Here is a 12,644-nt window from a genome sequence, read left to right on the forward strand (position 1 = left end):
TTTCCTTCACTATCCACTTTGGTAGGGAAAATTGGTTCTTGATTGACAATTATCCATAGGTCAAAATCAGTAGCCTGAAGGAACGTTTACATACGCATTTTCCATTCATCATAGTGGTGTCCATCAAACAGAAGACGTCTTTCAATGTGCATTCCTAGCTATACCGAAGGTTCAGTCTTAACCGCCTTGTGTGCATCTGTCACTGCATAAAGACTTATAGCATTATCTTCCTTTTCTTCCTCTTTATTACTTCCATTGTCCTCATATGCTGCTAGAAAGGCTTGTTTCATGGCCTCAATGAATCCTTTTTCCTAGGATTTTGCCTTTGTTTAGGCCTTTCTCTTTCATTTTTTTCCCTTCTTCCTTTTCAGGTCTTTCTTTCTTCCATTCAATTTTCCACATGGGACAGTCCTTGACCATGTGATCCAACTTGTTGCACTTATGACATCTATCGTATGAAGAGTTATCGATTTGCTTAGATTTTCCACTATTTTCTCTCTTAGATGTATTCTTGGAATTCTTCATGAACTTTTTGAACTTAGCAAACATTGCTAGGTCGAGTTCATCATTGCCATATTTATCTTCTTCAGGTACACTAAGAACAAGGCCTTATCTCTCTCTAGCTCCTCCTTGCACAATTCCAGCTTTCTCATCTCATGGGTCTTTAAGTTTCCAATCAACTCGTCCTGTGAAATCTTATCCATCTCCTTTGCTTCCTGGATGGCTATGACCTTTGATTCCCATGAAGCTAGGAGAATCCTTAGAACATTGCTAACTAATTCTTCAGAAATGAACCTTCCCAACTAATTTCAGTTCACTTGTTATTATGGTAAACCTAGTCATCATCTCTTGGATGGGTTCAGACTTCTATATAGAGAAGAGCTCATAATTCCTCATAAGCAGCTCAAGCCTTGATCTCTTCACTTGATTTGTTCCTTTATGAGCCGTTTGAAGTGCATCCCAAATCTCCTTTGCATTAGAGCATGCAAATATCCTGTTGTACTCATCAGGACCAAGTCCACAGATGAGAATCTTCTTGGCCTTTGCATTCTTCTCCATCATTCTGAAATCTGATGCCACGAATTCAGAGGGGTCTTTAGGAGCAGTTTCATTTTGCTTCATTTTTTTGGTTGGCGTTAGTGGTCCTCGATTCACTATTGTGCATAGTTCATAGTCTTCAGCCGTTAAGAAATCTTCCATTCTTGTCTTCCACCAACTGTAGTATTTTCTGTTGAACAGAGGTGGTCTAGTAGTTGACTGTCCTTCATTAATTCCAGGTGGGGCACTCATTTTGCTTTCAAGATCTCTCTAGGTGTTAACCACGTGTGAGAGAACCCGCTCTGATATCAATTATTAGTTTAAGTGCCTTCCTAAATTACTAAAGAACTTGGTTGTTTACCTTACTCCTTAGGCATAAATAAAATAAACAGCAAAAAAAACAGCATTTTTTACGAGGAAAATCACCTGGCTCAAAGGTTCAAAAACAACGACCTACCACGTAGGATTTTAACTTCAACTTCACTAAAACAAATGAGCAAAATGTACCGATTACAAGACCTGTAAATCAATACCACACAGTTCTCCTACTTCAACTATTTAACTTACAAGCTACTCTAACTTGCAAATTCAAACAATTACTTCAACTCGAAAATTATGTATGACACCTTGATTACAACTCGATTTCTTAATACACATTCACTAACTGACTCAAGAAGAACACTAAGACTAGTAACCGACTTGAGCAGTTGACGTGCAAAAAGATGATGTCCTCAGTCCATCAAGAAAGTATTTAAGTTTAATGGGCTCCAAGATATTTTAGGAGTCTTATGCATAGTCAACTTCTCATTTGATTGAACTCCTACAGTTCTTATGATTCCACAAATCGTGTGACTCATGTCTATCATATATGCGAGCATAACTTCTTGGACAACGACCCTTATTATATTAACAGCCTTCTTCCAACAATCCCGGACTAGAGTAACTTGGTGAAAAAGTTACTGTCTAGTAATAACCTTCAACAGCGACCTTGAGGAACTGCTTCTTAGAGTACTTCATCAGCTACCTTGAGGACTTGGTTCTTAGCGCACGTTCTCTGGACACACTTTGTTAATCATCAAAACCCCAATACTCAATAGATTCTACCCCTATTTTGATATTGTTCAAAAATAAATTCCTTGTTATAATTTCGTGTAGGACTATTCTACGAAAGTAAACTATAAATATTTAGTCAGTCTGAAGTTGAATGGTGTCTTGTTAGACCTAACTAATACAACTGACAAAACTGGCCATATCCCGTGCTTATCTCTGGTACATAAAGTTGAATCATTGTGTCTAAGATTCAAGAAAATCTCTACTTAATAGTAGTTAATACGACAAGGTAGACTTAACTTATACACATGTTCATTTTACCTATGGTTGTTTGCTTTATTTTCTTAGTTACCAATATAGATACTATATATCATTTTAGATAGTTACATGTAGGTCTTTTTCTCTTAATGGTATAGAAAAGCTTTATGTTTAACAGTGCACATGAAGTTAAACTCATTCCAAAAATGTGTTGAAATCTTTGTGTACGGCAAAATCGGAGGGTCCAATTTCCCGTCTTTTAAGCATTTTGGAAGATCGACTCAAAGCCTCGAGGCTGCAAAGATATGCTCGAGTCTTCTCCCTCGGGGCCCATCGGCACCCGGCCTCGGAAGGATATTGATCGGGGCTAAAGCAGAAATAGGAGTTTCCAAGACACGGCTAAGTCTGGCAAAGCATAGCCAGGCTATTCTGAGCCCTACTCGATGTGTCATTTCAGTCGTCCCATCTACACACCTTTACAGCTAATGTGTGCCTTACCGTATAAACTTCTCCCCTTCTATATAAAGGGGATTCTAATTATTTTGTAGAGGATGGATGTTGCTCCAAAGGCTCTATATGAAATATATGATAACTCTCTCTCTTTCTCTCTAAGATACTCTCTCTCGACACTGTTGATTCTATCTTATTATTTTCATACTTGTTCCACATTCATTGTTCATTTATTGCTTACCATTGGCTATAAAGATCCTCCTTTAATATTATTGCATCTGTTAGCCCTTCCCCGATTTCCCCAGATAGCTCGAGCCCGAGCTCGAGACTCCACCTCGAGGCCCTAAATCGACCAGCTCGAGGCCCCGAACGGTTATCTCTCAGTTCGATTACTGCTTTATTTTAGCTCGCGTCTCACCCTCAAACTACACACTCACAGAATCAACTGCTCCACGACTAGCATAAAAATAGATCACATATTTTTGGAGTCCCAATAACAAATTTAATTGTTATTACCATTTTCACGGTAAACAGTTTGGCGCCCACCGTGGGGCTAAAAATAATAGTGACTATTTTCTTGCTAGTTTTGTCACACAATGCAAGTTATCTTTCACACTTCTTCTTTTCCAAGATCTTCGATTGCAGGTCAAAATGTCTAGCTCAGTGAACAGAGTTGACAACAACAACCTCGAAAACCACAGAGAAAACGGTTTAGCAGTTCCGATCATCGGTGCGCCAACACTGAACCCCGATGATGCGCCTGGACCGATTCAAGCGGAGGCGGGTTCACAAGACGCACAGCAGGTCGACGAAACCTCACGAACCGACAGAAATGTACAACAATACGACCAACAGGAAGCCCAAAAAACCCCCAGCTCGCGAAGAACAGGAAGTTAGCCTTCATGTTATCTTTGAAATGTTGCAAGCACAACAGCTGGCTATCGCTCAGCTGCAACGCAATCCAAAAACTCCCAGCACCGTAGCACCAGGAATAACTCCCCCGGCCGAACAGGTACCGGAGAGACTAAGCAATAATGGTTCGACGACCGATCCTGCTATCATAAAAATGCTCGAGGATCTTTCTAGAAGGATCGAGTCGGGCGAGATGATGATAGCCTCCAACGACAAGAAAGTCGAAACTTATAACTCCAGGGTCGACCAAATCCCGGGCGCACTCCTGGTCCTGAAAGGCGTAGACTCGAGAAAGTTCATGCAGCGGCCGTTCCCAGAGGAAGCGGCTCCGAAACCCATCCCAAAGAAGTTCAGAATGTCGTAACTCCCGAAGTATAACTTGACCTCAGACCCCAACGAGCACGTCACCGCCTATACGTGCGCAGTAAATGGCAACGACATAAAAGACGACGAGATCGAGTTCGTCTAACTGAAAAAGTTCGGAGAAACACTCTTAAAGGGGGCCATGATGTGGTACCATAATCTAATTCCCAACTCCATAGACTCATTTACATGCTGGCGGACTCCTTCATAAAGGAACACGCCGGTGCCATCAAAGTAGCAACGAAGAAGTCTGACGTATTCAAAATCAGGCAAATGGAGAACGAAATGCTGCGAGAGTTCGTGTCTCGCCTTCAAACGGAACGAATGTAACTACCCCGATCTCTAACGACTGGGCGGTACAGGCCTTCACTCAGGGCCAGAACGAGCGGAGTTCTGTGGCCTCACGGCAGCTAAAAGAAAACCTGATCGAGTATCATACCGTACCCTGGTCGGATGTCCATAACCGATACCAGTCAAAGATCAGGGTCGAGGATGATCAATTGGGAGCCCCTTCGGGCTCAGTATACCCAAACAGGCTCTTATCAAAAGAGTCGAACCCGAACAAAGAAAGGTATCAGCTATACACCGAAGATAGGAGAAACACCCTGAGACGCAACCCACCTTGCAACGACCGACCGGTCAACCGAGGGCAGAACCCCTGAGGGTTCATTAGCAGAGCCGGTTCGATGGAGACACAGGGCCAACAGGGGCACCACGCCTATCAGAGTACAACTTCAACGTTGACATTTCAGACGTCGTGTTCGCCATCGGCAAAATCAAGGATACCAGATGGCCCAGGCCTGTACAGTCGGATCCTTCCCAAAGGAATCATAACTTAATATGCGAATTTCACAACACGCATGGCCACAAGACCGAGGATCGTCACCAGCTGCAAGAAGAACTGGCCAGGTTACTGGACAACGGTCATCTCAGAGAATTCTTGAGTGACCGAGAAAAGAATCAGTTCTGAGGAAGGGAGGCATCCAAGAAGAATGAAGTAAACGAGCCACAACACATTATTCACATGATATTAGGAGGGATCGACGCTCCTCAAGAACCCGTTTTGAGAAGGACAAAAATTTCCATCACCAGAGAAAAGCGAACCCGGTGATACGTACCCGAAGATGCACTCACATTCAGCGAGGAGGACTCCGAGACCCTGTCTCAACCTCATAACGACGCACTGGTAATTTCTTTCCTCGTAAATACATTTTAGATAAAACATGTACTCGTGGACCCAGGTAGCTCGGCCAACATTATCAGGTCGAAGGTAGTAGAGCAGCTCGGACTACTAGACCAAATCGTGCCCGCCACTCGGGTCCTCAACGGATTTAACATAGCAAGCGAGACAACAAAGGGAGAGATCACTCTCCCGGTCAGCGTGGCCGGCGCGACTCAAGACGTCAAATTCCATGTCATCGAAGGAGACATGAGGTACAACGCCTTGTTCGGGTGACCGTGGATACACTGCATGAGAGCGGTACCGTCCACACTCCACCAGATAATGAAATTTCGAACAAAAGACGGGATTAAAACCGTCCATGGGAAGCAACACGCGGCAAGTGAAATGTTCGCAGTGCACGACGCTGCACCGACGCCAATATCTCCGCTCTCGAGAGAGACTAAGGACAATCAAATTACATCTTCGGCTAAGCCTGATTGAACACAGCGGTGGACCGTACTGAGTCCTCGTCGCGATCAATAGAGGCGTACCAGACCTCGGAACGCTGCCAAAGGCATCCCGCAATAAGGTATAACCATCTCCCCTTTCAGTTTATATTTCATACTAATCCTTTCATATAGGTGATAACTAGGGATTATGATGCATTTTACACTCCGTATTACTTGAGTTTTGATTAGAAATGTGTACAAAATAGTCCCGAAGGCTTACGTGTTGTACTTGATTGCAGGGTTTGATCAACAAGGTGACAATTCGCCAAAACCAGCTCAGAAAGGAGTGAAACATGCGCAAGTACCAAGAACAAGTCCATGCTCAGTGTTTCAGGACCAATGCGGCCGCACTCCATTCTGTGCGGTCCGCAAAGAAGAATTTCAGAGAGCACTCATCTCAGGCAGCAAAGCAATGCGGCCGCACTCCATTTTATGCGATCTGCAAAGAAGAGGTTCAGAGAGTGTTCATTTTAGGCAGCCAAGTAATGCGGCCACTCCATTCTGTGCAGTCTGCACTGACTTCATTGCGGCCGCACTCATTTTTGTACGGTCCGCAAAGCTCAAGTTCAGAGAGTTGCCAAGTTGGAGGAAAATTGCCAATACGGTCCGCGGTCTATTTTGTGCGGACCGCAACAGAAGCCACCGCGGCCGCGATGCATTTTGTGCGGCCCGTGGTGGCCAAGTTCAGAGAGCAGGAACTTCAGCCAAGAGCCTTAGTGCAGCCGCACTCGATTTTGTGCGGTCCGCACTAGCCCCGCAGGGGTATTTTTGTCCAGAATTTTTGGCCTAGTATAAATAGTTTGTTTTCCCATTTTTAGGTTATCAGTTAGATTTTGAAGCTGAGTTGCGCTCGTGAATAGTGTTCTTTAACCATTTTGAGTAATTTTACAATAGTTTTATCATTGAATCTTCAAGTTTTAGCTAGTAATTTAATATTATGGATTTATCTTCATCTATTTCTTTGTTTTCCTCTATTATCATGAGCAGCTAGACCCATCAGCTAGGGTTGTAGCTCAACCCTAGTGTGGGTAATTGATGGGTCTTGTGTTTTAAGGTTTGAATGTCTATGGGTGTTTGATATTTGGACTAATTTATGGTTTTATTATTGTATTAGTGGTTGCAAACACTAGTTTATGCTTAGTTGAATTGGGTTCTTCTTGAGAAAGAGAGCCTAAGTCTATAAAATTAGTCCAACAAGGAATTGGGGCGTACTCAAGAGAATTGATAGCCCCAATTAAAGGGTTAAACCGAGAGATCGTAATACCCAACTTGAACCTCAATTGCTTGCACAAATGGTCATACCCAATTGATCTTGAGAAAGTCAATTAGGGCAAAATCACTCGAACTACCGAGAGATATAGAGTGAGTAGAATCGTGCAATGGTTATATCGTAAACCCCAAATATGACAACCTAGCCTTAGACGCGAGAACCCGTCAAGTATCCACCTAGGTGAAAGTCACTCCCCTAGTGCCTTTTAACTAATTAGACAACCTTCAATCGTATTCTCTTAGCTTAACTTAGCTAAATTTAGCATCTTAGTAGTATAAATTTAGAAGTAATATCAAAAACCAAAAATGTTTAGAAGTGCAATTAGGAATAATTACGCAACTCCAATTTAGATAAAAACTCAATTCCAATCTCTAGCTTCCTATGGAAATCGATCCCGACCTTCTCGGGTAAAAGCTGCTTCGACCACTCTTGCTACTTTATAGTAGTACAGGGTTGGCCTCGATCACTTTTTGGCGCCATTGCCGGGGAGCTAACGGTGCTATCTATCTAAATAGTTTTGTGTATTGTTCTTCTTTCCTTCTGTGTTATTAATTTATGTGTGTCATAACTTCAGGTACAAACGGCAGCAAACAACAATGACCTTCTTGGAAATGTGATTGCGGGGGAGGAGGTAGATTATATCGGAGAGGATGATGTGCCTCTTGTGCCTCAAGGACAACGTAGAGGCCGCCATGCGAATGCAAATGAAAATTTTCCAGACCCTCCTCCACCACCTCCAAGAGTGGCTCCTCGAGTACTTCCCAACCAAAGCTATGCTAGTGTAATTGTCCCGCCCCGAATCCGGGCAAGCAATTTTCAAATTACTAATGTGATGCTGACATTGCTGGAGCAGCGGGGGTATTTCACGGGTGCTCCCACTCAGAATGCTTACAAACATCTCAAGGGGTTCGTGGATACCTGTTGGGGGAGCAAGCAAACCAATGTATCCGAGGATGCACTTCGGTTGAGACTCTTCCTATTTTCACTTAGAGGAAAGGCATTGGATTGGCTTGAGCAACTTCCCAACCATTACATCACTACTTGGGATGAGTTGGCGGATAAGTTCATTGCAAGGTTTTTCTCTCCGGGGCACATGGCAGCATTGCGGGATGAGATCTTAGCTTTCAAGCAGGAGCCCACCGAACCAGTACACGAGATTTGGGAGAGATATAGAACCATGGTGAAGGAATGCCCCAACAATGATATGACCGAGGCGATGATTGCAACAGACCTTCTACCGGGGCATCAACACAACAAATCAATGCATAGTGAATCAACTGGTTGGGGGTAATTTCATGAAGCTGCCTTATGATGAAGCTTGTGCTATTCTTGACGAGATGGCTGACACGTCCTCCGCTTGGCAAAGTAGGGCCACTGTGCCACAGGGTGACCCCACGGTTACTCACTTGCACAAAGAACTACATGACCATGGGCAGGATATAGCTGAACTTACAACAACAATGAAGCAATTAGCAAAGGCACAGTTGCAACAAGTTCAAAATCCTCGCCAACTGAATGCCATGGAGGGTGTCGACATGCTAGTGAATAATAGAAGACAAAGAGGTCAACAGAACCAAGGGAGTTCGGATCAATTTGACAATGATTGTGGTGGATTCCAAGATGATGGTTATGATGATGAAGAGGTTCAATACGTGAATAATTATCAAGGCCAAAGGGGCAATTCTTCTAACCAACAGCAACAATGGAGATCCCAAGGCAAATGGGGTAACCAACAACAAGGCAACAACAATTGGAATAATCAACAACAAGGGAACAACAATTGGGGAAACAATAATCAAAATCCAAATTGGGGCAATCAAAATAACAATCAGAACAATCAAGGAAACTGGGGCAACAATAACAATTGGGGTGGAAACAACAACCAGGGTGGATGGAACAACAACCAGGCAAATCAGGGGCAAGGCTTTCAAAGGCCCCCAATGTATCAACAACCGAGCAATCCACCGTCTTTTCCATCCCATGGTACTAGTTCTTCCAACAATGACATGGGGAGAATTGAAATGATGTTCGAACAGATGATGAAGAAGAACGCTGACTCCGATGCGCAGTTGGCATCTCACAACACTTCAATCAGAAATTTGGAGGTTCAGCTAGGCCAAATCTCACAGTCTTTGAATACTCGCCCTAAGGGGGCTCTACCGAGTGATACGGTAGTTAACCCAAAGGGTGGAAACAATCATGTTATGGCAGTAACTACAAGGAGTGGATGAGGTGGTGATGTGAATGCCTCCAAACGAAAGCAAATTTTGAGTGATGAAGTTGAGTTGCAAGAAGATGAAGTTCCTTTGGTGGTTGAAAATGTGATTGATAAAAATGTGAATGAAGAAGTGAGGATTGATATCCAAGATGCCGAGGTGGAAATGCAAAATGACGTGAACCCGTCTAGGGAACACGTAATAGACATGCCGAAGCCAGTTGTGCCAAAAGCCAAGGCACCCTTGCCTAGGCCATCTCCACCTTGTCCTCATAGGCTAGCAAAGCAGAAATATGAGAATCAGTTCGAAAAAATCGTTGACATGATGAAGAGCTTATCCATTAATGTGCCTTTAGTGGAGGCTTTGGAGCAAATGCCTGGCTATGCTAAATTCATGAAAGATTTGGTGACGAAAAAAAGATCCATGGACTGTGAAACTATTAAGAGACCCACCAAGTTAGTGTTATAGTGCATTCACTGGCTCCGAAGTTGGAGGATCCGGGTGCTTTCACCATTCCTTGCACTATTGGAAGTGCAGACTTTGCTAAAGCTCTATGTGATTTGGGGGCGAGTATCAACTTGATGCCCTACTCAGTTTTCAAGACTTTGGGGATTGGACAGCCGAGGTCGACTTCCATGAGGTTGCAAATGGCAGATAGATCGATGAAGAGGCCTTTGGGTATAATAGATGACGTTCTCGTCCGGGTGGACAAATTTATCTTTCCAGCTAATTTTGTGATCTTGGATTGTGAGGTAGATTATGAAGTTCTGATCATATTGGGGAGACCTTTCCTTGCTACAGGGAAGGCCTTAGATGATGTGGAAGCAGGGGAACTCACTTTCCGGGTGGGTGATGAAAAAGTGGTCTTTCATGTGTGCAAGTCAATGAAGCAGCCCAATTGTACCGAAGTGTGCTCATTTGTGGATCTTGTCACGACTGTGATAATTGATAATACTAGTGCAATGATCAATGTGGAGGACCCTCTGGAGGCCGTATTGTTGAATCTTGATGTGAATGATGATGCGGGCCGAGTGGAGTGCGTGAATACGATACATGGAACGGGCTCTTATTCTTATGAGCCTAGAAAACTCTCTTTAGATCTTGAAAATAGAAAGACTCCTCCAACAAAGCCTTCAATTGAGGAGCCTCCGGTGTTGGAGTTGAAGCCATTACCTCCACACCTCAAGTATGAATTCTTAGGCCCTAGTTCAACTTTGCCAGTTATTCTTTCCTCTTGTCTTACTAACTTGCAGGTAGATGCCACATTGGTGGTGCTCAAAAAGCAGAAGAAGGAAATTGGATGGACTTTAGCTGATATTCGAGGAATAATCCCCGCATTCTGTATGCACAAGACTATTCTTGAAGATGATCCAAAACCCTCCTTGGAACATCAAAGGATGTTGAACGAGGCGATGCAGGAAGTTGTGAAAAAGGAGGTGATCAAGTGGTTAGATGCCGGGGATGTGTACCCTATTTCTGACAGCTCGTGGACTTCGCCGGTGCAGTGTGTGCCGAAGAAATGTGGTATGACCATGGTGACCAATGCTAAAAATGAACTAATTCCAACCCGGACAGTGACCGGAATGAGGGTGTGCATGGACTACCGCAAGCTGAACAAGGTGACCCGTAAGGATCACATCCCATTGCATTTCCTTGACCAAATGCTTGATCGTCTTGCTGGGCGTGCCTTCTATTGTTTCTTGGATGGATATTCTAGGTACAACCAAATCTTGATTGCTCCGAAAGATCAGGAGAAGACCACATTTACTTGTCCATATGGCACTTTTGCCTTTTCTCGGATGCCTTTTGGGTTATGTAACGCACCGGCGACATTCCAACGGTGTATGATGGCCATTTTCACTAATATGGTGGAAGATATTTTGGAGGTGTTCATGGACGACTTTAGTGTTGTGGGTGATTCATTTGATGAATGTTTGAAAAATCTGGATAAAGTGTTGGCTCGTTGTGAAGACACCAATCTTGTGCTCAATTGGGAAAAATGCCACTTAATGGTTGAGGAGGGCATAGTGCACGGTCATAAAATTTCAAAGCATGGAATAGAGGTAGACAAGGCTAAAATAGAGGTGATTTCAAGGCTTCCTCCCCCCACTTCTATCAAGGTGAATAGAAGTTTTCTTGGGCATGCGGGGTTCTACCGAAAATTTATCAAGGATTTTTCGAAGGTAGTGAATCCTTTGTGCAAGCTACTAGAAAAGGATGCCAAGTTCGTGTCCGATGAGGGATGTATACAAGCATTTGAACTTCTCAAGCATAAGTTGACCACCACCCCTATCATTACCGCACCCAATTGGAGCTTGCCTTTCGAGCTCATGTGCGACGCGAGTGATGTTGCGGTTGGGGCAGTTTTGGGTCAAAGAGTGAACAAAATATTTCATCCGGTGTACTACGCGAGCAAGAACATGAATGAGGCCCAAAGGAACAACACGGTAACTGAGAAAGAGTTGTTGGCTATTGTTTTCGCAATGGAAAAATTTCGGTCGTATCTCATGGGAGCCAAGGTCATAGTGCACACCGATCATGCAGCTCTTAGGTATTTGATGACGAAGAAAGACTCTAAATCTAGGCTGATGCGATGGGTCTTGTTACTTCAAGAGTTTGATGTGGAAATTGTGGACCGGAAAGGTAGTGAAAACCAAGTGGCGGACCACTTGTCCCGCTTGGAGGGGGAAGCGAGGCGTATGATGGCCTAGAGATCAATAATGCATTTCTCGATGAGCAACTACTTTCTGTGTCAATGAATGATATGCCATGGTTTGCGGATGTTGCTAATTACCTTGTGACTGGTATAATCCGGTGTGAGCTCTCTTCTAACCAAAGGAAGAAGCTCAAACGGGATAGTTTGGATTTCTATTGGGATGGGCCGTACTTCTTCAAGATTTGCACCGATGGAGTGATCCGGAGGTGTATCCCTGAGGAGGAGCAGTTGAGTATCTTAGAGGCTTGTCATTCCTCTCCCTATGGTGGCCATCATGGCGGGGCGAGGACAGCTTCGAAGATCCTTAGTTGTGGGTTTTACTGGCCAACTTTGTATAAACATGCAAGTGATCTTTTGAAGAGGTGTGACGAATGTCAAAGAGCGGGCGGTTTTTCGAAGAAAGATGAGATGCCTCTCAACACCATTCTAGAAGTGGATATTTTTTATGTATGGGGTATTGATTTCATGGGCCCATTTGTAAGCTCGTGCGGGAACACCTACATTCTAGTGGCGGTTGACTATGTTTCAAAATGGGTCGAGGTCGTGTCTTTGCCCAACAATGAAGATTGGAGTGTGGTTGCGTTTCTCAAAAAGAGCATTTTTACAAGGTTTGGCACTCCTCGTGCAATCATAAGTGATGGGGGGTCGCACTTTTTCAATAGAGCTTTTGACACCTTGCTTGCAAAGTATGGTGTCAACC

The 12,644-nt window shown here is 43.8% G+C and overlaps 1 protein-coding gene across 1 annotated transcript; it reads right to left on the bottom strand.

The window, feature by feature from the left end:
- Positions 1-551: 551 nt before the first annotated feature.
- On the bottom strand, positions 552-1,290 carry LOC109212577. The gene is made up of 2 exons (XM_019376228.1): positions 925-1,290; positions 552-803 (listed from the first exon to the last, which is right to left on the bottom strand). The coding sequence occupies exons 1-2, from the start codon at positions 1,288-1,290 to the stop codon at positions 552-554; spliced, it is 618 nt and encodes a 205-aa protein (XP_019231773.1).
- Between the last annotated feature and the right edge of the window lie 11,354 nt (positions 1,291-12,644).

This window comes from Nicotiana attenuata, unplaced genomic scaffold (assembly GCF_001879085.1).
Source record: "Nicotiana attenuata strain UT unplaced genomic scaffold, NIATTr2, whole genome shotgun sequence".
Classification (NCBI taxonomy): domain Eukaryota; kingdom Viridiplantae; phylum Streptophyta; class Magnoliopsida; order Solanales; family Solanaceae; genus Nicotiana; species Nicotiana attenuata.